Consider the following 24,475-nt stretch of genomic DNA (forward strand, 5'->3'; position numbering starts at 1 on the left):
GTCTGTGGGAGGGAAGGAGGCGGGGACCACATGGTTCAGTCTCCATGTGGAGGAAGGTCACAGTCTTAGTCCAACCAACCCAGTGGAACAAGGGCATTTGCAGGAAACATGCTGTAGGGCTGGATTTTTAAAAGTGGGTCTCAAAGTCAATCAGCTGCCAAAGCCGTGTTGTGTGTGTTTGTTTCTGTCTTTGTTGGCACAATGAAGTGAATTCTTAATCTCTTACAAAGAAAACACATATTAAGGGTTTTAAAAACAACTCAGTGGCTTTTGTGTTTAGCCTCATGTGTGTTGTTCTGGCTCTGTCTTGTGCTTCTTACAGCCACATCTCCCTGCAGTATCCGACAACATAAACGAGGTGACGTTTCATGCGAAAGACTACGATCGTATCCTGGCCGTCATATCAAGAGAAGGAGAAAAAATTATTGTAATTTAACTTGGGTTAAAGTTTTCTTACTAGGATTTCTTTAAAAATGTAGGTCGAGGAGATTGCGATTCTCCTGTGAAAAACAGAGAGTGGGGGAGGGGTGGGCCTGGGTTCTAGTTCTCTTGCCCTGGCTTGGTTGCAAACAAGTCTGGGTAAGTCACTGACTTCTCTGAGACTTGTTCTATCATTAATTAATTATTAATTTTATATTAAAAAAACACTTTTTTTTAATGTTTATTTTTGAGAGAGATAGAGACAGAATGCAAGTGGGTTGGGGCAGGGAGAGGGAGGCACAGAATCTGAAGCAGTCTCCAGGGCTCTGTGCTGTCAGCACAGAGCCTGACGCAGGGCTCGAACTCACGAGCTGTGAGATCATGACCTGAGCCGAAGTTGGACGCTCAACCAACTGAGCCACCCAGGCACCCCTAATTTTGTATTTTAGAGAGAGAGCGTGAGTGGGGGAGAGGGGCAGAGGGAGAGAGAAAGAATCCTAAGCAGGTTCCACACTCAGCACGGAGCCTGATGTGGGGCTCAATCCCACAACCCTGGGATCATGATCTGAGCCGAAATCAAGAATCTGATGCTCAACTGACTGAGCCACCCAGGCACCCCTACAATGAAAACTTTAGACCAGACCATTTTCTTCCACCTACAGTATTAGTTGGTTTTTCTCATGTCTTAAATATTTTGTGTAAAATTATTTGCTTTGTGTTGAGGTACTGTGATTTATCAAGTGAAGTGTGACATTGGTAAAAATAGGAAATTATTATCAATTTGTAATGTATCTGTAATGTGTCTTTTTAGTTGGATAATCCTGTTATGGCCAAAGGTCCTGTAGAGATTTGGCTTATGGATTTGTTAAAAATGCAGATGTCGTCACTGCATAATATAATCAGGTCTGCATTCTACCAAATCAGCGATTCAGGGTTTCAACTCTTACCTTTTCTCAATCACTTTCCAGCACAGGTGAGAATATATAATGTTTAAATAATGGAAATAAGGGGGAAAGATACACAGGAAGCAGTTGGCCTTGATGGTGTAGCAGCTGTTGGTAGCCTTGAACTAGCTGGGGAGGCCTTCCCACCCCCCACTGCCAACCACCTGCTTGTCCACCTACATTATTCTAGGCCATCTCATCCCATTCGCTGGAAGAGGATTTGCCACTGTTCTTTGATCACTAAGGATAACACTAAAACTAAACTCACAAATGGAAAATTTCATCTCATATACAAAACACACACATGTGTACATAAAAGACACCTATCTATACCCATCTGTGTATGGATTTGGTGGCATATTTTCCATGTAGCTATGTATGGATAGATATAGATACAGATATAGATAGAAATATGGATATAGATAAGAACGAGCATATCTTGTCCTGAAACAAAATCCATCTTGCCTTTTTTTTTTTTTTTCCCTTCCAGTGATTACAAATTGTCATAATCTGTTAAAGGAGGCCTTGTCATGCAGCTAGCTTCCTAACAGGAGCGGACCTTCAAGAGGCTGGCGTTTGAGCAGGTGTTCTCTTGAACAGCTCTCATGTCCAGTGGCTTTTAGGAATGCACCCTACTGTGCCACGTGTTATTAAAACTGAATACAGAAAAGGAAGAGCCAACAGTTTCATTCAGATTTCAGCCAAAATAAATGAAAAGTGATGCTTTGTGATCTGGGTCAGAGAGAGTGTGGGATAGGAAGCAAGAGATATCCAAGGAAAATACACGCAGTTTTGACCCTAACTATACTTCTTCTCCAACCGCTCCTCGCGGCCGACCTCCAAGTCCCGACTTCATGCACACACAGCGGGGAGGGCTGAAATGATAGAAAATTATTTATTCAAATGACACAAGTATGGCTATAGAACAACCTTTACTGGAGAGAATATGTTGATATTGTATTTAATATTTTTGTATCGTGCAGTATCCTTGGCAAATTTTATATTCTTATCAGCTTTATTAGCTTTGTGATGAAGCTTTATAAAATACTTTATTTGGTAAAGTGAGAAAGATAGCCCCTTAGACCAAATCGGCACGCTTTCTCTCTCCCAGAAAAGCTTGTATAATCTGAAGGAGAGACTCAGTCTAGATTAGACAGAGAAGCTAGCACCATGTGGAAAACTGAAAGCGAGGTCAGAGTGGGAGTGAGGTTGAACAGGATACAGCAGGAAAGTTGACTAGCTCTAAAAGGTGACATTTTAAACAATTTTAGGTTAAAATCTTAACAACGTAATGGGCAAATTTCAGTTATTTGGAAAAAATGCTTTCAAGAGTAATGAAGATATATATTCATCCAATGTATATTCTACCCATAATATTTATTCAATATATACATTGCTTGTTTCTACCAGCTGCAAACGATGACTTCATATTTTAGTGTATTCCCTTCTAGCAGTTTTAACGTGCTTCTGACAGGCAGCGAGTGACGTTGAAGAGAATGAGCATTCTTGTTTTGTTTTTATTTTAATGAGACATCCTCCAGTTTTCACCATGAAATCTTCTGCCTTCTTAAACTGAGTACAAACCGTAATTTAAACTTTTCTAGGTGACTCAGGATAGTCATTTTAAAGATTAGTTTTTAGAATCTACCCCTAAGCAGTGATTTCTCAGAGATTGCGGGTCTGTGTCTTTAAATCACACAGCCTTACACTGTGGGTTTTTGGTTTGTTTGTTTTTTGCCTTTCCTGTCTCATGCCATCTTCTGCTGCTGCCAGAGTCAGAACTGTCTTGTTGCTGGGAACTTCCTGAGATGGGGTATTTCCTCTACATCGGGTTGCTCACCTCACCCGGGGGGCCTTCATTTATCTTTACCTGCAGACCACAGGGTTGGCCGCTGCTTTTGGCAGAAAGCATTTTGAAGTCTTGAGGAGGCGGGGATAAGGAAAGGGTTTTATTCCTGCCTTACCCACACTGAATGCCATGCCCAACAGTGTCCACATGCCGCTCACTCTGCTCCCAGTCCTCCGCCAGATGTGGGGTTCCCTTTGGTCCAAATGATCTCGGATCTGTGGCTTGACTCTGCAGATGAACAAAAGCTCCTAAAGGGACACCTTTTGCAGCAAGGAGGGCATGTTTGTTTTGACGATTTTACACCTTTCCTGGGGTGGAGATTGTAGGCAAGGTGATAGTCACAATTTTCTTATGCCCTCATCAGGAGAAAAAGAATAAACTTCCCCCCTTCTCATTCTCTCTCTCTCTCTCTCTCCTTTAGATAAATATATATAGAAAGAAGTCAATTTAGGTAAAGTTATAGATGATAGATCAGGAAAGAAAAAGAAAGAAAGAAAGAAAGAAAGAAAGAAAGAAAGAAAGAAAGAAAGAGAAAGAAACAAAGAAAGAAAGAAAGAAAGAAAGAAAGAAAGAAAGAAAGAAAGATTAAGTAGATTAGATAGATCAGGAAAGGAGAGAGTCAGCATACCGTTTCTAGAAATTGCAAAGAGACTTTTGGGAAACCCTGCTAAAGAAAAATACACAACAACAAGTCTAGAAATTCTGTTTGCTTTTCTTGAGAAAGAAAAATGATCATAGGAGCTATTGGGTGGTCTCGGGCCCTCTATAGAAAAATTTGCTAAGCATCCTTCATAAAACATATACAGCTTCATATATGGTAGCCATTGTTTTAATTATTACTTATCTCTCAGCATTAAAATAATTAAATATCAATAGTTGGAACTTGGAGTGTTTATTTTTCCCCTTTTGGGAGTGGAGAAATGCATGTCTCTTTTTAGTTTAAAATGAGTAAAACCTCGTTTGCCTTCCTATGGACGACCACCAAATTTTATTGCAGATGTGCTTTGAATATTTGGCAAATTTACTTATTATTTTTCCTCTGGATGCATAGGTGGGGCTTCTGGGAATTCAGATGTTGTGGACACATGATTCAGAAGAGGCTTTACATAATGCAAAAGATGACAGGAAAATCATGCAGGTGACCAATCAGAAATTTTTGGATATTCTGAATATTCTCATCAGTCAGACAACACATGACCTAAGCAAGTTTGACAGAGTGAAGTTTGAAACTCTGATAACCATCCATGTGCACCAGAGAGATATTTTTGATGACTTGGTAAAGTATCTTTGTTTTTTAAAGTGATTCAGTGTACTAATTAATAGTTCAGTGCTCCTAATAATGAACAATTAGTATTATATATATTCCCTAACTTGTGTGAACTTTCCGTCTACTTGGTCCTTTTCCACAACTGTCTTTCTATATACCATGTCTACAAATACGTATATTTGTGGTTTAAACAACCTTATGTGTATACTCACATTTGGCATTGTGAAAGTCTGGAACCAACTGATGTGAGGTGAACTAACTACTCGTTCTGTTACACCAAATAACCAGGGGCATGGTACAATTTAGGTAGGATTGGTCATGAATCATTTGCTCCATTAAGAAAGAAGTCTTGATCAAAGAGAATCAAGCTTCAGAAAAGTTTCATGGATATTTGTCTGATTAACAGTGTCCAACAGGGCATCATGGGCTTGATGTGGACAAGGTTCTGTAGGGTAAGAGTAGGTGGGGTGGTATTTGAATTCCCTTCAGAAACAGGACTCTAACCAGCGGCCTTGAGCAAGACGGAGAGAAGTTCTCCGGAAGCAGTGGTTATCATTGTAGGGTAGGGGCCTATGTGCCACCATTTGATATACCGCCATTTGACTATCTTTGTCTTTAACTACTGTTGCTTTATTTGATTTGATTTGATTCATCTTAAAGGTATCTCTTTTCTTCACCAGAGACGTGTAATTCATGCAACTTGGGGTTCTTTTTTACAGAATATGGTCACAGACTACTTGTTTCAAGCTTGTGTCAAAAGTTCTGATCAGATAGGTAATATTTATGGAAGGCTGAGAAGGACATGCAGTCCGTTTATTCCCCTGGAATCTAGATCCTCACTTCTCAAAAGTATTACATACCAACCAGTTGCATTAGCATCTCCTGTGAGCTGGTTAGAAAAGCAGAATCTCCAGTCCCCTCCCCCACCCCACCCTCTACTTAATCATAATCTGCATTTCAAAATTCCCAGGTGATTGATATGCATGTTAAAGTTGAGCAAACACTGCTCTAGGGTTTGTCTGGATCTTCCAGTCAAGCTAATCATCAGAGAGCTGCATACTCAGACCATATTTCTTTGGCCTTCTACAGATTTGCTTTCACCAAATTGCAGTTACTGTCACACTTTGACTTTGTTTATTTGAAGTCCACCTCAAGAACTCCTATGGAATCCATTACTGTATCTGCTAAAGGCGTGCCATTTAGGGTGTTATCTGTACATCCCTCGCGGACTCTTAAAGCTGAAATCCCACAGAAGAAATTTCTTTTAAATTTAAGTGCTGAGCAAAGTTTTACTTTACATGCAGAATGGAGTTTTAAAAAGAAAAAAACCCATACACAGTTAAAGCCACGAAACTGTTTTCTTTTTGTCTTAACTACTGTTGAACTCATGGTCCCTCTGCATCCCAAGTAAAATGAGATCTCATGGCCAGCGTGTTTGCATTTTATTTTTCCGTGTGTGATGCTTAGAACAGCCTGGTATATGGTAAGAACTCAACAAATAGTAGCTATTCTTTCTTCTTCATCTTCTGTTGCCTCCTCACCATCTTCATGGATTACTGAGACTAGCTAGTTAGTTGATGGCCTCTCCATGGCTGCAGGTCCTGTGTTGGGGAACAGAGTCCCCAGGGATGGCACTGGATCATGTCACCTGACAGTTGCACTTTAAGGTGATGAATCCAAACTGTGATTTCTGCTGGAAACCAGAATTCTTAGCTGCAGGGGGAAAGCAAGGTCATCACAAACAATGAAACAATGACAAAAAGCAAGACTGTTAAATAGGGTGGAGACTTGATTAGTTGGAGATCAGGTACATTGCAGGGTTGCCAAAGGTCAAGACGAATGACCTGGAAGAGGGACCGAGTTTAAGAGCAGTGAAGGGGATCATTTGCCTCTTTCCTGTGTTGATTCTCCTGAGTGGGCAGGACCAAGTTTTCTCCAAGGTTGTCCATGGAAAATCATGAAGCACCTGAGAACGTGGTTGTGGCAGGATGTTATTCTTAAATGTGCTTCCCTGGTTTCTATCACTTGCATGTATGGCTGTGGGGAGCCCAGTACCTCGTGCCCATAGGGGTAGACTGATGATCCGGCAGGTTGGTTGGTTTGGCCACAGTGCTGGTGGAGGAAGGCACTTGTGCATATATGACTGTGTATCTTCCTGCTTAATCCCCTCAGTGGCTTCCCTTTGCCATGAGAACACTGCCCAACCCTGTTTCCGTGTCCCATGAAGCCTCAACTCTTTCTCTCTCTCAAGACTCCTGGATGCCTCAGCTGTGCTGAACTTCTTTGAGTTCCTTGAACATGCAGCCAGGTCTCCTGGGTCTTTGCCTAAAACATTGTGCCTTCTTTTTTAAAATTTGCTTTCATTTTATTTCCCTTGGTAATTCCTACTATTTTTCCAGGTTTTAGTTTGAATATTTCTTTCTCCAAGTATCCCTCTCAGCCTCCCCTAGACTACGTTAGGTCCTCTTGCTACACATTTCCATGAATCCTGAATTTCTTTTCATATTTTATTCCAATTATTTGTTTATCTGTTTATCTGTTTGTCTTTTGTCTTTTTTTGATCCGCTTCAGAAGACAAGAACCATTGTCTGTCTTTGTTCACCGAGCACAGTGTCGGGCCTAAGGAGGGACTCTATAGATATATGTTAAATAAATGAACCAGTTCATGAATGAGTGAATAAAAACTGCCTATATGCTTGTGTTTTGTGCTATTGCAATTCAGTATGTAATCTCTTTGTATTTCATGTTTTTAAGGTAAAAATGCATATCAAATCAGTTACTGATTTTGAATGGCTAAAACAGAGTAGATTTTATTTTAAGGAAGACTTGGATCAAACTGTAGTGTCTATTACAGATGTGGATTTTATTTACCAAAATGAATTTCTGGGATGCACTGATCGTCTTGTTATCACTCCATTAACAGATAGGTAGGAACTGAGTTTTTGTTATTCCATTAAAAAAATTCTTTTTAATGTTTATTTATTTTGAGAGAGAGAGAGAGAGAGAGAGAGAGAGAGAGAGAGAGAAAGAGAGAACATGAAGAGGGGAGGGGCACAGAGAGAGAGGGAGAGACAGAATCCCAAGCAGGCTCCACGCTGTCAGTGCAGAGCCCAATGTGGGGCTCGAACTCATGAACTGTGAGATCATGACCAAGAGTCTGATGCTTAACTGACTGAGCCACCCAGGCGCGCCTTGTTATTCCATTTTGTAATTAAATGATGTACTTAAAATTGTTTTAAAATTGCATCTGAGAGGTGCCTGGGTGGCTTAATCTGTTGAGCATCTGACTCTTGCTTTGGGCTCAGCTCATGATCTTATATTGAGCCCCACATTGGACTCTGCACTGAGTGTGGAGCCTGCTTAAGATTCTCTCTCTCTCTCTCTCTCTCTCTCTCTCTCTCTCTCTCTCTTCCTTTTCCCCTCTCTCTGACTCGTGTGCTCTCTCTAAAACAAAACAAAACAAAACAAAACAAAACAAAACAAAACAAAAAAAAACGTTGCATTTGAAATATTAACAAAAGCATATTGCTGTCAGGTTAGGTCCATGCTAGCTCATCAAAGTCAGTCTACCAATGAAATAACCATAGCTGTTACTTAAACGTACATGTACATTAAGTTTTTGTGAAGTAAAAAAGATACAAGAATGAAAGCAAGTTAGAATGCTGACTAAGAGAGTAATGTAGTAATGAATGACAGCAAGCTGGAAGAACCTCTCTGGCATCATAAAAGAAGTCATTAGAATTGTAAAGAAGGAAGGGACCTTGGAGATGATGTAATTTGGCCTCCTGGTTTTCCAAGTGTGGAGATAGATGCCTAAAGTGAAGGTCCTTGGCCAGGTACAAATAATCAGCCAATGGCCGATCTCCTCAGAGTTCTTTCTTTCCAATGTGTGACACCAGACAAAACTGGGCCTTATTCATCTCTGCATATCCTCCAACACCCAGTTCAATACGCTGTGCATAGAACATGCTCAATAAGGGGTCGCCTGGGGGGCTCAGTTGGTTAAGCATCCGACTTCGGCTCAGGTCATGATCTCACAGCTCCTGAGTTCAAGCCTGCCGTCAGGCTCTGTGCTGACAGCTAGGAGCCTGGAACCTGCTTCGGATTCTGTGTCTCCCTGTCTCTGGCCCTCCTCTGCTTGTGGGCCCACACACACTCTCTCTCTCTCTCTCTCTCAAGAATAAATAAACATTAAAAAATTAAAAAAAAAGAAGATGCTCAATCAGTATTTGTAGAATTGACTTGGGTCATAGAACAGTTAATTCTGCGGTTACTTTAAATAGGGCTGCATGATAATGACACAGATTACATCTTTACTGTCCTCTTGATTCACCCAACCCCCTTCTATATGCCCAGTGCCCTTGTAGCATAAACTTGTCAATGTGTTTCCTCTTCCACCAAGCTCCACTCAGTTTTACTTAGATCTGGAACAAATATAACTGAAGCTGCATCATAGGTACAAGTAGATTCATTATATTATTCTTTACACTTACCTAAAAGAGTGAAACATTTCGTAGTAAGATGATTTATTTGCCACGGTGTGCTGGAGTTGACTTGTACCAGCTTGTGAGAGTCAACTGTGTGCATCTCTTCCTAAGTTTGTGGGATCACATTGGTAGCTTGTCATTGGCCCTGGTGGAAGTATTCGTACCACAGAAATCAGCAAACATGAGAATCAGATTGATTTATTTTTTTCCTGGAGTTGTTCAATATCCGCCAGTATAGCACTGCTTATTTGGTCCTCTGCCTCACGATTTATCCTGACCACAGTAGAAGGAAGGCCTAAAAGTTTTTTGTTTTTTTTTTTAAGTTTATTTATTTATTTTGAGAGATAGAGAGAGAGAGAGAGCACACGAGTGTGGAAGGGGCAGAGAAAGGGAGAGAGAGAGAGAATCCCAAGCAGGCTTTGCATCGTCAGTACAGAGCCTGATGCAGGGCTCAAACTCAGGCCCCGTGAGATCATGACCTGAGCTGAAGTTGGAAGCTTAATGAACTGGGCCATCCAGGTACCCCAGGCCTGAAGATTTTAAGTCAGGGTTGAGGAGTTTAAAAAGTTTGTCTCAGGGGTGCCTGGGTAGCTCAGTCAGTTGAGTGGCCGACTCTTGATTTTGGCTCAGGTCATGATCTCACAGTTCATGGGATCACCAGCCCCACATTGGGCTGGGCTCTGCACTGACAACATGGAACCCACTTGGGATTCTCTCTCTCCCTCCCTTTCTCCCTTTCTGCCCCTCCCCCACTCATGCATGCACACATGCTCTTTCTGTCTCTCAAAATAAATAAAATAAAATAATAAAAAAGGAAAGTTTGTCCCAAGAAATGTTTAAAAAATTTTTTTTTAACATTTATTTATTTTTGAGAGACAGAGAGCACAAGTGGGGGAGGGGCAGAGAGAGAAGGAGACACAGAATCCCAAGCAGGCTCCAGGCTCTGAACTGTTAGCACAGAGCCCCACGAACCGTGAGATTGTGTCGTGAGCTGAAGTCAGATGCTTAACTGACTGAGCTACCCAGGCACCCCTGTCCTAAAAAATGTTTGTAATCACTGCACTACTTTTAATGGATATCAAGTACTCCAGCCTTGTTTGGTTGACTCTTTTAAGTGGGGGGCTCAAATTCTAAAATAAATAGGCCCATTCCAGTCACATTCGACTTCGACTTGTGCCTACTGTAACAATGTATTATCCCGTACTCATGGTGCTTTATCTGATTCACGTCTGCAGGTGCTATATCACTTTAGCCCAGGCTTTGGGAATGAACATGGGAGGAGCTCCGGCAGGACCCGCGGGCACTGGCAAAACAGAAACCACGAAAGACATGGGAAGGTGTTTGGGAAAATATGTGGTTGTGTTTAACTGCTCAGATCAAATGGATTTCAGAGGGCTCGGAAGGATTTTTAAAGGTAAGTGTCAAACACAGTTAAATTACTTTTGGTGAATGTATTTTCATTGCACTTTAACATTATTTTCTGATAAAACCTAAAGTGATATTATCCCATGTAACCGAAATTAGTATAGGTTGATGCATAAAATACTGCCATTCTTTTTTCTGGGTCAAGAATGGCTGGATATCATCAGTTTCATATGGTTCAATACTGTTGCTGGCACTCTAGTCCATGAGTTGAATGTGTATTAGACTGTGAAAATGAAATCAATTTGTTATTGCCTGAAACAATGGTGGAGGGGATAAGATCAAGATAGCAAACCCATGACACATGTGGTTCCCCCTTCCTGCATTAGATCCTGCTGAAATGAAAGATCTCATTTAGAGCATAACTCAGAGCCGAGATTGATAAATAGACCAGTGGAATATAATAGAGAATGCAGAAATGGGCCAAGGACACTTGACGTATGGCAAAGCGGTATTGTAAATCAGTGATGAAGGGATAGACTTTACAATGAATCATCCTGGGGCAAGAGATGATTAGTATTTAACAAAGGAAATCGGATCCCTACATGTATAAAAACTGGATGCCTACACCATATATAAAAATCAGTTCTGGGAATTAAGCACCTGAACGTGGTCAGCAAAACCATATGGTTTTCAGAAGGTAATAAATGAAAATATCTTTGTTCTCAGAGAAAGGGATTTTTAATACAAAAATCACAAGCCATAAAGGAAAGATTGATACATTGCTTGCTCTAAATTAAAAGCTTCTGGGGACACCTGGGTGGCTTAGTCCATTGAGCATCCGACTTTGGCTCAGGGCATGATCTCACAGGTTTGTGAGTTCAAGCCCTACATTGGGCTCTGTGCTGACAGAGCAGAGCCTGCTTTGGATCCTCTGTCCCCCTCTCTGTCTTCCTCTCCCACACTCATGCTCTCTCAAAAATAAATAAAACATGCTATTTCTAGGTCATAGGGTCGTTCTATTTTTAATTTTTTGAGGAACCTCCAGAAATAAACAAACATAAATAAAACATTAAAAAATAGTGGATTAGATCTATGTGTATTTGCTTAGATAAATCTCAGAAAAATAATACTGACCAAATAAATCAAGTTTCAGGAAGATATATACAGTATTTTATAGACCTATACATGTAGATAGATACACATAAATCTTGAATACACAAAATATATAGTGTCCATGAATATATCAAGCGAGCAGTAGTTTATTTTTTAAAGGTTTTTTAAAATGTTTGTTTATTTTTGAGAGAGAGAGAGAGAGTGTGAGTGTGGGAGGGGCAGAGAGAGAAGGAGACACAGATTCTGAAGCAGGCTCCAGGCTCTGAGCTGTCAGCACAGAGCCTGACGCCGGGCTCGAACCCACGAACCATGAGATCATGACCTGAGCCTAAGTCGGACGCTTAACCAATTGAACCACCCAGGCGCCCACGAGCAGTAGTTTAAAGCACACCTGGAACCACTGGCATCAAATTCAGGACAGAGGTTCCCTCTGGAGAAGGAGGGAGTGTGAATCCAAAGAAACATACATGGATGTGAACTGTGGTTCTAATATTTTATTCTTTAGAATGAAATCTGAAGCAAATTGTTAAGATTTGATAGGTAGGTGCTTGGGTATACATTATATTATTCTTTATAGTTGCCTGTTAAACATTTTTGAGCCCTGAAAATCATGTCCTGATCAAAGAGAAGTGTTCTCCTGTGGATCACTCTCAGCTTGAAGGTTGGGGATGGTTGAGAGCAGCCAACAGAGCACAAGGTAAATCCTAGAGTGCCACAAAATGATAGGAGATGACAGAGAAAAAAGAAAAGGAAGTGGCTGGCTCCGGTGTTTCCTTTGCATAAACGATGTTGCACAGCTCTCTGAAGCGGGAGTCCTGTCACAGATAAACCTCGGATGGGGGCTCGTGTCAGAGAGGCAAACTGCCCACCCAGGACAGGCTGCGAGCCCCAGACCCCAAGGGGAAGCTCTCCTGCCTCTCCAGTTCCTTCCTCCAAATCACCGGCAGAGGTCCTACAAACAGAGATTGGCATCTGAGATAAGGAAACAGAGATACAAAGATACAGAGATAACAATACAAAGGTAACAAAGTCTCATAAAATATCTGAAGAAATGAGGTAGGCACCCCAAACAGCCGAGAGACCGCTAAAGTGATTAATAGAGGAAACAGAAGAAAAGAGTAAATAAAATCATTAGCTTCAGAGGGATTCAATAATTTATAACATACAACTGATGGAAGAAAGACAGGCTGCTATGAACAAAGTAACAGTTGGAATAACATGAAATTGAAAACGTGAATAAATTAAAAACCTCTTTTGAGTTAAACTGTCTAGCCAAGAGAATAAATACATTGAATACAAGAGAAAGAAATGGGAGGTTTGACAGAAAAGCCTAAGGGTAACAGGGATACATATAAAAGTTCCAACATCTGTATAATAGAAATGCCCAAAGGAGAGAGAAGAAAAACTGGGGCGGGGGGCGGGGGGACAGTAATAAGAGAAAGAAGAACATTTTATGCAGCTGAAGATAATGAAGGTTTTCATCCTTAAGAGATTAGATAGGAGTAATGTTCATAACATGGAAGTGTTTCTTTGTATTGAGTTTTGAAGGGAATAAATAAAAATCCCTTTGACGGTTTTCTATCTCACCCTGCATCCCCTTGTATCTGTCATTGCAACAAGAAAGAAACAGAATAATCTGATGCAGACAGGGTATGCCTTATTTTGTCTGTTTCCCCAAACGTGGCTCCTTCAGCCTCCTTCCCCACTGAATCCGGTTTTATCATCTTCCAGCATTCCTGGGTGTGATGACGTGTCTATTCTTTCATTTTGGCAGTGCCCTATTTTCATGATGCTGTACAAATAATTAAACCCCTTTATATCACTGGAATTAAATATGTCTTTATAAACAGCCAGATATGAAACTTTATATAAATTGTATTTCTATATAGAATTGTTTGAGAGCACTTTAGAGAAATGATTGCTACCAAGAAGGTGTATAACAAAAGAAACCTTTTGAAATTAATCCTTTTTCATACCAGGTCTTGCACAATCGGGTTCTTGGGGCTGTTTTGATGAGTTTAACAGAATAGAATTGCCTGTATTATCAGTGGCAGCCCAACAGATTTATATTGTTCTGACAGCAAGAAAAGAGAGAAAAAAACAGTTCATTTTCTCTGATGGTGATTGTGTTGATTTGAATCCAGAATTTGGAATTTTCCTAACAATGGTAAGAATGTGGTCTTTAAATGCAGTTCTATTGGTTTAATTGCTATAGACTTAAATGAAATAAAGCATATATTAATTAGTAAATCAATGACTATTCAGAGGTCATGAGCTATTCCCTCTTGTCATATGATTTTTTGAGTAGTAAAAATAACCTTGAGAGAAGATGAAATAGCAAAATGTTAATGATAATACTAGCTACTGTTTAGTGAGCACTTATTATGTGTAAGGTGCTGGGCTAAATGTTTTCTGCAGTATATCAGACAGGCTAGCCACAGTAACAATCCCCAAATCTCAGTGGCTCAAAACCTCAAAGATTTATTTCTCTCTCATGTCGCATGTCTATTGTAGGTTGATGAACACACCTAACTTCAAAAGAACAGACAAATGTAGTCCTGTACCCCATTTGTATGGTGGATGTTGTAACTGAGTTATCTCAGGCTCAGAGAGATTTAAAAACCTGTTCAAGTCACGTAGCCAGTTAGAGAAAGAGGTTATTGTCTGTCTAATGTCAAAATCTAACTACTTAACCTTTGCACTTGGGTTTTTCTCTGACACATAATAAAGGATGATGGAAATGATTTAAAATAGCCAAAGTAATTCACCAAAAACCTGTAACAATTGTAACAAATTCATTTACCATGTGATTGAGGATAATGTGTTGTGATACATTTAGTAAAGAAAGAAAACCAAAAGCATGAATAAGTAGAAAAGTCTGTGAATTGTAAAAGCGATGTTAATGTTGAACCAGTTTTATTTAATGTTTTTGTATGTTTTCTATATAGTTAAATCTTTATGTTGCAAGATAACACAACGCAATCTGAATTTTAAATGTCTCAGTGGACAAAGATTATAGAAAGTAAAATTAGGAAATTTTCTGATAAGCTTTATTATAAGCAAACATAAGCAAAACACTCGGGGGTAAATAATAATAATCCAGAAGTGATTAGTTATTATAACTCAGGAAATGGGATGAAAAGTTTTATTGTATGATACTGTGGTGGAGAATACTTTAAAAGAAGAGTAACATTTCCCTTGGATTAAGAATAATATTGGAAATATCAATTAGGTATTACATTAGACTGTAAATAACTGAGACATGAAAAATAGTAGCTTAACACATAAAGATTTATTCTCTTAAGATCCTTCTATGTTTCTACACCATCATGATTTTTATCTTCAAGTCACCTTTATAACCCAAGATGCTACAGAAGCACCTCTGTTTTGCTGTAGCCAATTGATTGAATCAACTCCCTTCAAACAAGCATCGTATTATGTGCCCTTTTGCATCTTCCAGTGTCAAATTTAATCACACCAGCTGCAAGGCAGGCTAGGAAATGTAGTGTTTTATCTGGGTGGTGATGCACCCAGTTTGCAACTGGGGTTCTGTGACTGAGAAAAGAGAAAAGAAGAAATATTGAGAGGCAGCTAGTAACTTCTGTATTCCCAGGACTGAGGAAGGTATCTGGCCAATGGACAGTGCCCACGAAATGCTTAGGGACTGAAGGCTTCTTAATGTACTTTCCTAGAATAACTAACCCCTCTTTGCCTGACTAGTCTTTGAATCCCTAACCTCTCCCCTGGAACTGTTGGGTCTGATATACTCAACCTGTTGCTATTCGTGAGGCCCTAGCTTCCTTTCCTCTTCTACGTTCGTCCTTTTCAATATTTTCCCCATCATTCCCATTTTATTTCCCCTCACTCCAATGGAATTTTTTTTTTTTTTTTCAACGTTTTTTATTTTTATTTTTGGGACGGAGAGAGACAGAGCATGAACGGGGGAGGGGCAGAGAGAGAGAGGGAGACACAGAATCGGAAACAGGCTCCAGGCTCCGAGCCATCAGCCCAGAGCCTGACGCGGGGCTCGAACTCACAGACCGCGAGATCGTGACCTGGCTGAAGTCGGACACTTAACCGACTGCGCCACCCAGGCGCCCCTTTTTTTTTTTTTTTTAAATCAGCCAGAGAACTCTATAATTCTGACCATGGAGAATAATGGAAAAGATAAAATAAGAATTACCTAAGTAAACTGATCCATATGAAATCCTGAATTTTTTTCCTTTTTCAATAACCCATGTTAGACCATAATTATCCTAGTATTTATGTATCTTTCTTTTCTATTTTCTTAACCAATAGATACACAGAAGCTTAATTTTTTTCTACATGAAGTGTGTGTGTGTGTGTGTGTGTGTGTGTGTGTGTATGAGTTTGTTAGTATAATGGAAATGGAAATTATGCATGAGGGGGTAATGTGACCTTAAAAAATATGGATAGTCCAATACATATTTTTGAGAAAGGAGGGACGTTTTATGAATCTAATGTTTTTCAATACCACCTTAGAATATGAACTAGGAATTTGAATGTGTTTTTATTCATGAAATGAACATTACATCAATAATTTAAAATAATTTTAACTTTTAGAACCCTGGGTATGCTGGGCGCCAGGAACTACCAGAAAACTTAAAAATTCAGTTTAGAACTGTTGCTATGATGGTTCCAGATAGACAGGTAGGCACTGGGATTTGGAAGCATAATATGATTTATGTTCTTGTTTTTCTCTAAATTGTTGAAAAATCTCATGACCTTAATTTTCAGATCATTATGCGAGTTAAACTTGCAAGCTGTGGTTTTCTTGAAAACATCGTCTTGGCTCAAAAGTTTTACGTTCTTTACAAACTCTGCGAAGAGCAACTTACCAAACAGGTAACTTTGTAAATCAATCTTTTTCCTAGCTGTAGAACGTGATTTTTTTTTACTTGGCAGTTTTACCCTGATAGATGTTAATCAGTGAGTTAAAAAAAATCTCAACTCTTTTCTAAGACATATTTATAATTATGTATGTATGTGTTTTAAAATTTTTTAGTTTGAAATGATTATGGAGTCTCAGTAAAGTTGCAAAGAAAGGTAGAGGGGGTCTTGTGAACCCTGCTTCCGCATGGTTGACATTTTGTAACAACAGTACAATTATAAATGACAAAACCAGAAAACAGATGGGGGTACAATCCACAGAGTTTAAGAGTTTGCCAGTTATGTATGCACATATGTAGTGTAGCGTAGTGTAGTGTGTGTGTGTGTGTGTGTGTGTGTGTGTAGTACTATGCAATTATGTCACGTGCAGATTCATGTAACCTCCACCTTGATCAGCGAACAGGACTGTTCTGTCTCTGCTACCCCTTATAGCCACACCCTCCACCCTTCTGAATCCCTAACCACTCGCAGCCCCTATTTTCCCTCCATCTCTATAACTTTGTTATTCCAAGAATGTTATAGACATGGAATTACAGAGTGTGTAACCAACAGGGTAAATTTAAATCTGTTTACTGTGAGTCATCTGGGTGGCTCAGCCAGTTAAGTGTCTGGCTTCTGCTCAGGTCAGGATCTCATGGTTTGAGAGTTCGAGCCCCGTGTCAGTCTCTGCACTGACAGTGCGGAGCCTGCTTGGGATTCTCTCTCTCTCTCTCTCTCTCTCTCTCTCTCTCTGCTCCTACCCCACTTGTGCGCACGCGCTCTGTCTCTCAAAAATAAATACATAAACTTAAAACTAATCTGCAGTCAAAGGAAAGGTGAAAGACTTGAGCTCATAGAACTTTGAAGCTGAGCCCCTCCACACAGCAGTGTGTACAGATCAGCATATCCACCTATGTGTATATAGTGGGTCTGCATTTAGGATTGGTCAATTAAACAATCTTTTCTCCCCCCATCTTAGGTTCATTACGACTTTGGGTTGAGAAATATCCTATCTGTCTTGAGGACACTCGGATCTCAAAAAAGAGCCAGACCAGAAGACAGTGAACTAAGCACTGTCATGAGAGGACTGAGAGATATGAACCTTTCCAAACTGGTATCCTTCCCTTCCCTGAACTCGCTTCTCCTTCAAGATTCTCACCTGTTCTTTCCCCCACTTAGCCGAAATGCAGGGGTTTGGCTCAGCTGGAGCTGAGCATTAGTAACGACAGGGACAGTGGGTATGTGAAGCTAGCCCTGTGCTTCCAGAAGACAAAAAGTCTGTGACCTTGTGTACCCAACATGGGCTCTTACCACTTGTGAACCATAAAACCATTGGTGGGTTCTGGCCCCCAAATTTCAGTCCAGACTTCTTTTTTGTTTTTTTTATAATTGTGTCTTTAAAAAAAATATTTTTATTTATTTTTGAGAGAGAGAGAGAATATGAGCAGGAGAGAGGTGGGGGGGGCGGCGGGGATAGAGGATGTGAAGCCGGCTCTGTGCTGACAGCAGAGAGCTTGGTGCAGGGCTCAAACTCACGAACTGTGAGATCATGGCCTGAGCTGAAGTTGGACGCTCAACCAGCTGAGCCACCCAGGAGCCCCTTAGTCCAGTCTTCTACTATTATTTAGAATGTAACACAAATTCTAAACATGAAAGTCCAGGTTTCTTGGATTCACAGAGAACTATGAGAACTTTTGCTTTCTCAGAACACGTCTGAACTTACTTCAGCTATGTCTCTCCCCCGCCATCAACACCATTTCTGTTTTCCAAAAGTGCACTGAAAGTTTGCCATGAAGATGATAATAATTATCTTGCTGCTTTCACGCTTGTCACAATTATAGCCAGGTTCTTTGAAGTAGCTGACGGACAGGCGTGCATGGGATTTTTTCAAGGGCTTTTATGTGTTACATATTGTGTCAATGCCCTGGGAATACAATGCTGAGGAAGAAGTGGTTCTTAGGAAGCTCAGTTCTAGTTATACAAACTAACAACTAACATCTGTGTAGTTCTTTAGTATTACAAAGCTTTTTCAGGGGTATTGTGTTGTTTGAGTCTCACAGCAACACTGTGGGATATGAATGGCTCGAGTGCTTATTGCCATCTTACTTATGAGGGAACCAAGTTCGAAGGACTCAGCCACAATTATGGTCAGTTGAGAAGCTGGAACAAAAATCCACAAAACTTTCTGATGTCAAATCCTCTGTCCCTTCTAGTACACCTTAGCGCCTCCCTTGGTAATAGTGTATTCTTGAAACAGCTACAAGAGAATTCCAATAGGTGTCGGCAGAGTCCCAGAGGATAAGGAGAAATCAGAAGGGGGCAGCAGCTGGGAATGGGATGAGGGAGACGTTAAAGACGTAGCAAATGAGGATTAGGGTCAGTTGACTGAAACCTACGGCTTATTAAGGATGGCAGAACAGTGCTCTGATGGAGTGTTCCAGCCAATGTTGGATGAGCCGGGCAGTTTAAATGAAATTTTAATTTTATAATTAAATATAATTTTAATATTTCTATTTTCATGGGGTTGGGACTACTAATTGCATATTTTTAAGGTTAATGCATACACCTGTTTGTGACATGCAGCACATTCATGATAACGTAGTGAGATCAAACCTTGAAGCCGCAGATTGTAGAGGATGCTGAATGCCAAAGAGCTTTGGGTACGATGCTATAGGTAACGTAGATTCAGTGGTGGTGTTCAGGACTTGGGTCTACAGGACCCAAGTCTGGTTAGGAGAGTAATACATGATTTTCTGGGCATGCAGTGATAGTAGGTGCCATGAGCTTCGTAACTGGTCAGTAATTATTTATTGACTGAAGAAGTAAAATTATTCTCTGCCATCTTAGGTTGATGAAGACGAACCCCTGTTCCTCAGCTTAATCAATGACCTGTTTCCAGGACTGCAGCTGGACAGTAGTACGTACGCGGAGCTGCAAGCTGCAGTGGCCAACCAGGTTCAGATAGAAGGTTTGATTAACCACCCGCCCTGGAATCTCAAACTTGTGCAGGTAAAGAAATTTTAATCTGTTATGCTAAGTGTGTGTTGTTAAAGATCGCCATTTGAAGAGAAGAGCTCAGGATATTAGTCTTAATGTAAATGCTGAAACTAAATTAATTTTTTAATGGTTATTTTTGAGAGAGAGAGAGACAGAGTGTGAGTGGGGGAAGGGGGAGAGAGAGAGAGAGAGCCAGAGAGAGAGAGAGAGACAGAACCCGAAGCAGGTTCGAAGCTCCGAGCTGTCAGCACAGAGCCTAACGCAGGGCTCAGACTCACAAACTGTGAGATCATGACCTGAGCCGAAGTTGGACGCTTAAACCACTGAGCCACCCGGGCGCCCATGAAACTAAATTAAAGCACATCATTGCAAGAAGAGTCCTCAGGAGGATGTGTTGGCCCCAGAGAGATAGTATGGCATTACCCTGCCTGGCAGGAAACAAGCTGTAATTTGCTACCTAGAGCTGGTATTAGGGCAGGTGGTAACTAGAATCTCAACAACAGTTAGGAGAGGGTGACAGGTTATATAAAAAGCCGGGGAGATGGAATGATCTCACAAGCTTCTTGTGTCAGTCTGGCAATATCACTCATAGCTGGGTACCTTCATGGGCATGGAACCCGAGGAATCTGGGAGTGTTACTTTGCTTCTGTTTTGTGTGTGGTCAAGTTCACGCCTACCCTAAAATCTAAATCCTTTGCCTGTGTCTCTTGGTATCTTTTTGCTCATTACATTTCATCCTTGTCAACCACCCACCAGTTAATCAGCAGAGGCAAGAAGGATTGGCAGAGATGCAGGAAGAAATCTCTATGGGCCTGATGTTTCAGGGGTATTTTCTAGGGCATTTGGAAATGAAGGAGCTGAGATTATGGAAAATGTTAAAAACTGCATGCGGAAAATAACAATTCTTATTTTGACTTGCCAGATAATAAGGAGTCCAAGTATATGAGACACATTCAAAGTTTACAGGGAAATATATGAGGAAAAGTTTAAGTATTTTTCATCATCCATGTATTGAAAACCATTAAACACTTCTTTTAATTTCTGGGAAACTTTCCCAAATCTGTATGATATACATACTGAGTATACTGAGTACTAAAATCATAGTCATTTCAATGGGTAGGGGACTAGAATATTGTGTTGTTACTCAGTGTGAACAGTGTTACTCTTGAATATAATGTTATGGGTAGTGTCTCTATTGCTTTTAAACTATGGGTTACTGTAGTAATACATTTCTACCTATAATGTTAGAATAATTTAAATTCTGCCTCCTATAAGGTGTAAGTTTTTTTTTGTTTTGTTTTTTGTTTTTTTTGAGAGAGAGAGAGAGGAGAAGAGGGGCAGAGGGGAGAGAGAGAGGTTCTTAAGCAGGGTGGAACTTGATCCCATGACCCTGGGATCATGACCTGAGCCAAAATCAAGTGTCTAATGCTCAACTGACTGAGCCACCCAGCCACCCAGATACTAGCTTTTAACTTCTTATTTTTATTAAGAAAACAATAGAGAGGATGTTGTAACAGATACCATCTAGTTCTTAGCACATCTCCTTGAATCTTTTTTACCGTAACTATGTGCCCCTTCCTGGGCTATTCTAATAGCCCATATTCACTATTCTTTTCCAGAGGATTGGAGCCACTTTGTTAGCAGGCACAAATAGCAGTTAGTTAAGGACTGATGGGTGATGGAGTAGGAAATTCAAGTTCCCCTGCTTCCAGGTGGAATAAATGCAGGTGTAACTTACATTCCAGAGTACCCCCCAGGAACAGTGTTCAGGCTTCCCTGTACAGGATTTTGTCCTCAATAACACGTTCCCTGACTTCCCTTTCCTGTCTCGCGTCTCCCACTCCCTTATCAGTTTCTCCTGGGAGCACTTCTTGAATAAATCACTCATCTCAAGCTGGTCTTCCCTGTGATGGTTTGTGTTGCTGCTTTCCACCACCAGGGGGCGACATCATCACATTGAATACAGAGAAAGCGTGTGCGTGGAAAAACTTCTGCATCAGAAAGCCAAAATCACAAGGAACAGTAGTTTGAGAAGCAAAAACTAGATCCTGAGTTCATTATTTCCAAAACGTAATGCAAGTACCACATTGTCATAATTTTCTCACTTAACGTTATTTTATAATGTGGTGCTAACTGGCTAGCCACGTCTAGTAAAAAAAAAAAAAAATACAAACCACTTTTTTTCTCATCCTTTAAATAGTGAACAGGTTACTGTTAATAGCTTATTGAAAGCTTTTTAAACTTCAGCACGCTGCTATGAGTGTCAGCAAGAGACTCATTAGTTACATTTTTCAATTGCTTGCTTCATTGTGCAGTTATATGAGACGTCTCTGGTCCGTCATGGTTTGATGACTCTGGGGCCCAGTGGTTCTGGGAAGACGACTGTCATAACAATCCTGATGAAGGCATTGACTGAGTGCGGAAGACCTCACAGAGAGATGCGAATGAATCCCAAAGCGATTACCGCGCCTCAGATGTTTGGCAGACTGGACACCGCTACTAATGACTGGACAGATGGGATTTTTTCTACTCTGTGGAGAAAAACATTAAAAGCTAAAAAAGGTACACCTCAACTCTCCTTTGTGAAGCTTCCCCCTCCCCCCCGTCAGTTTATTAATAATACAACGTTTAATTTTTTTACAGGTGAAAAATGATTTTCCCTTTTAATTATTTGCAGGTGAAAACATTTTCCTCATTTTAGATGGCCCCGTGGATGCCATTTGGATCGAGAACCTAAATTCTGTGTTGGATGACAATAAAACTCTCACGTTAGCTAATGGAGATCGCATCCCCATGGCTCCGAGTTGCAAGCTTTTGTTTGAAGTCCACAATATTGAGAATGCTTCCCCTGCCACAGTTTCCAGGATGGGCATGGTCTATATCAGCAGCTCTGCACTCAGCTGGAGGCCGATATTGCAGGTGGGGACAGGAGACCCACGCCAGTGTGTGCTCAGCGGCTACCTGGGGTTCACATCCTTGGGAAACTGAGGTTCTGTCTCTTTGCTGCAGGCGTGGTTGAAGAAGCGCACCGCGCAGGAAGCTTCTGTATTCCAGACTCTGTATGATAAAATATTTGAAGATATATATACATTCATGAAACTGAACCTCAATCCAAAAATGCAGCTCCTGGAGTGCAACTATATCATGCAGGTAAGACTGTGGACATTCTCTATGTAGACTGGAGTCGTTTCCCCCTCCCTCCCCCCCCCCCCCCCACCCACTTGCAGTTTAGAGGCATCTGAAATAGAAAATTCCTGCAGTCCATAGAAATATTTTTATGATATGGCTGTGAAGGCTTGGAGAAGTTGGATTCCTATTAAAGATTTCATTAATGTTGTTACTGCCATCTGTTTTATTGTTTTCTCTTCCCAAGGGTGGGTGTTGTCAGGGGAAGAGGAATGAACTGTCTTCCCCACCATCAAGCTTAGTAACCTTCCCGGAAAGTCCATCCAATCATGACAGTAGACTAACTAAATAAGTAAAGCAGACTGTTCTACCGAAAAGTGCAAAAAGGGAGCTGGTAACAAGCAAGAAGATTCGAATGGCAGTCTCATCTCAGCATTGCATATTTACAGAATACCAGACTGGGAAAACCTTTAAGCAATTTTCCTAGTAGTCTCTAGCTTTGTGTGTATGTCTTTTCCGCCTCCCTCCGCCCCCTCAGCTTTTCTTAACAGTCTTCGGAGAAAACAGAACGAATCATAGATTTTGAAGGGCTCTCCTGCTTCTAGGCTATAGGTGACCTTTCAGTATCCAATCTGGTGCTTTGATTTTCTCTTAGTTTCATAATGGATACCGGTCAGTGAGGATGGGTAGGTTAGAAGTAATGCATGAGACCCAAATCAATTAATTATTTAGTAATTACTTTAAAATGCATAACAGAAGTGAACATCTTATCTTGAATTAATTTTGTTTTGAAAGACTGAGGATGTCTTGCTGTAGATACATTTCTTTCTGATGCTGGATGGGGGGGGGGGTGGTGCACTTTTCTTTAAATGAGCAGGTAGCAAATATTTAAGCAAATATTTGCACAACTGTCTGTCTCAACACTGACACCTGCTGTTGTATTGCAAAGGCAGCCAGACACAATGCCTACATGAATGAGTGTGACTGTGTTTCAGTAAAACTTTATTTGCCAAGCAGGTGGCTGGCCCCTGGGGCCACAGTCTGCTGAGCCCTGCAAAAAGTTAAAGAGAAATGCAGTCTCTGATGTAGGAAATTTGGAGCCTGCTTCAGATTCTGTGTCTCCCTCTCTCTCTGCCCCTCCCCTACTCATGCTCTGTCTCTCCCTGTCTCTCTCAAAAATGAATAAACGTAAAATAAATTAAAAAGAGAGAGAGAGAGAGACTTAAAATACAAATCGACAGTAAAATGATAAGTTAGGAGAGAGATAAAGGAAATTAAGGCGTTCAAAGGTCATTGGATATACAAGATAGGAATAAAGGGTTTATCTTTATCTTTCATTACCCGTGTATGCAGGATATACTGTCTAGGTAAGCATTAGAACACAGAAATTGAGTGCAGTGTATAGGTAGTAAACAAACAAAAGGAAAAAGTCAATCTTCTCAGGAAATAGGAAGAAAGCTACGACACATGTGTGCTCGGCAAACGGTAAGGAAATGGAGGTGTGAGAGGTCCGAGAAAATGAAGAAAGTATGAAACAGTCATGTCACAGAGAAGGAGCCTGGATGGAAGCTGAGGTCCATGATGATGATTTAAGTTTATTTATCTATTTTTGAGAGACAGAAAGAGAGAGCAGGGGAGGGGCAAGGAGAGAGGAAGAGAGAGAGAGAGAATCCCAAGCAGGCTGTGCACTGTTAGCACAGAGCCCGACGCCTGGCTCAATCCCACAAACCAGGAGATCATGACCTGAGCTGAAATCAAGAGTTTTAGTCAGTCAGTTTAACTGACTGAGCCACCCGGGCAGCCCCATGGTCATGATTTTAAAATGAAGCCAGAATTGTGTGGTTTTCTCCAGCCAAGCTTAGCTGCATAGGTGCAGGTGGGTGGAGAGCAGGCCGAGTTTCAACAAGGCTTTAATGGGGTTATGGCTTTCACAGGTGAGTAGAGGGTGTATGCGACAGTGATTATAGTGATGGGTCCTGGAATTCCAGCTAGGAAAGAAAGGAAGTGAGGAAATGAG

The 24,475-nt window shown here is 40.8% G+C and overlaps 1 protein-coding gene and 1 long non-coding RNA gene across 2 annotated transcripts in view; one reads left to right on the forward strand and one right to left on the reverse strand.

The window, feature by feature from the left end:
* DNAH8 (dynein axonemal heavy chain 8) overlaps positions 1-24,475 on the forward strand; it is a 330,443-nt gene that overhangs the window by 143,400 nt on the left and 162,568 nt on the right. The window contains exons 41-53 of the mRNA XM_078446877.2: positions 323-427; positions 1,232-1,393; positions 4,265-4,489; positions 7,235-7,407; positions 10,203-10,381; positions 13,425-13,612; positions 16,030-16,116; positions 16,204-16,311; positions 17,315-17,449; positions 19,183-19,344; positions 21,648-21,894; positions 22,010-22,251; positions 22,342-22,482. Coding sequence (XP_078303003.2) covers positions 323-427; positions 1,232-1,393; positions 4,265-4,489; positions 7,235-7,407; positions 10,203-10,381; positions 13,425-13,612; positions 16,030-16,116; positions 16,204-16,311; positions 17,315-17,449; positions 19,183-19,344; positions 21,648-21,894; positions 22,010-22,251; positions 22,342-22,482 — 2,154 coding nt within the window. The remainder of the gene's footprint in view (positions 1-322; positions 428-1,231; positions 1,394-4,264; positions 4,490-7,234; positions 7,408-10,202; positions 10,382-13,424; positions 13,613-16,029; positions 16,117-16,203; positions 16,312-17,314; positions 17,450-19,182; positions 19,345-21,647; positions 21,895-22,009; positions 22,252-22,341; positions 22,483-24,475) is intronic.
* On the reverse strand, positions 5,849-13,510 carry LOC144616376 (uncharacterized). Its single transcript, XR_013555616.1, has 3 exons — positions 13,422-13,510; positions 8,974-9,112; positions 5,849-6,193 (listed from the first exon to the last, which is right to left on the reverse strand). It is a non-coding gene; the product is annotated as an uncharacterized LOC144616376 (long non-coding RNA).

Source organism: Panthera onca, chromosome B2 (assembly GCF_046562875.1).
Source record: "Panthera onca isolate mPanOnc1 chromosome B2, mPanOnc1 haplotype 2, whole genome shotgun sequence".
In the NCBI taxonomy this organism is placed as follows: Eukaryota; Metazoa; Chordata; class Mammalia; order Carnivora; family Felidae; genus Panthera; species Panthera onca.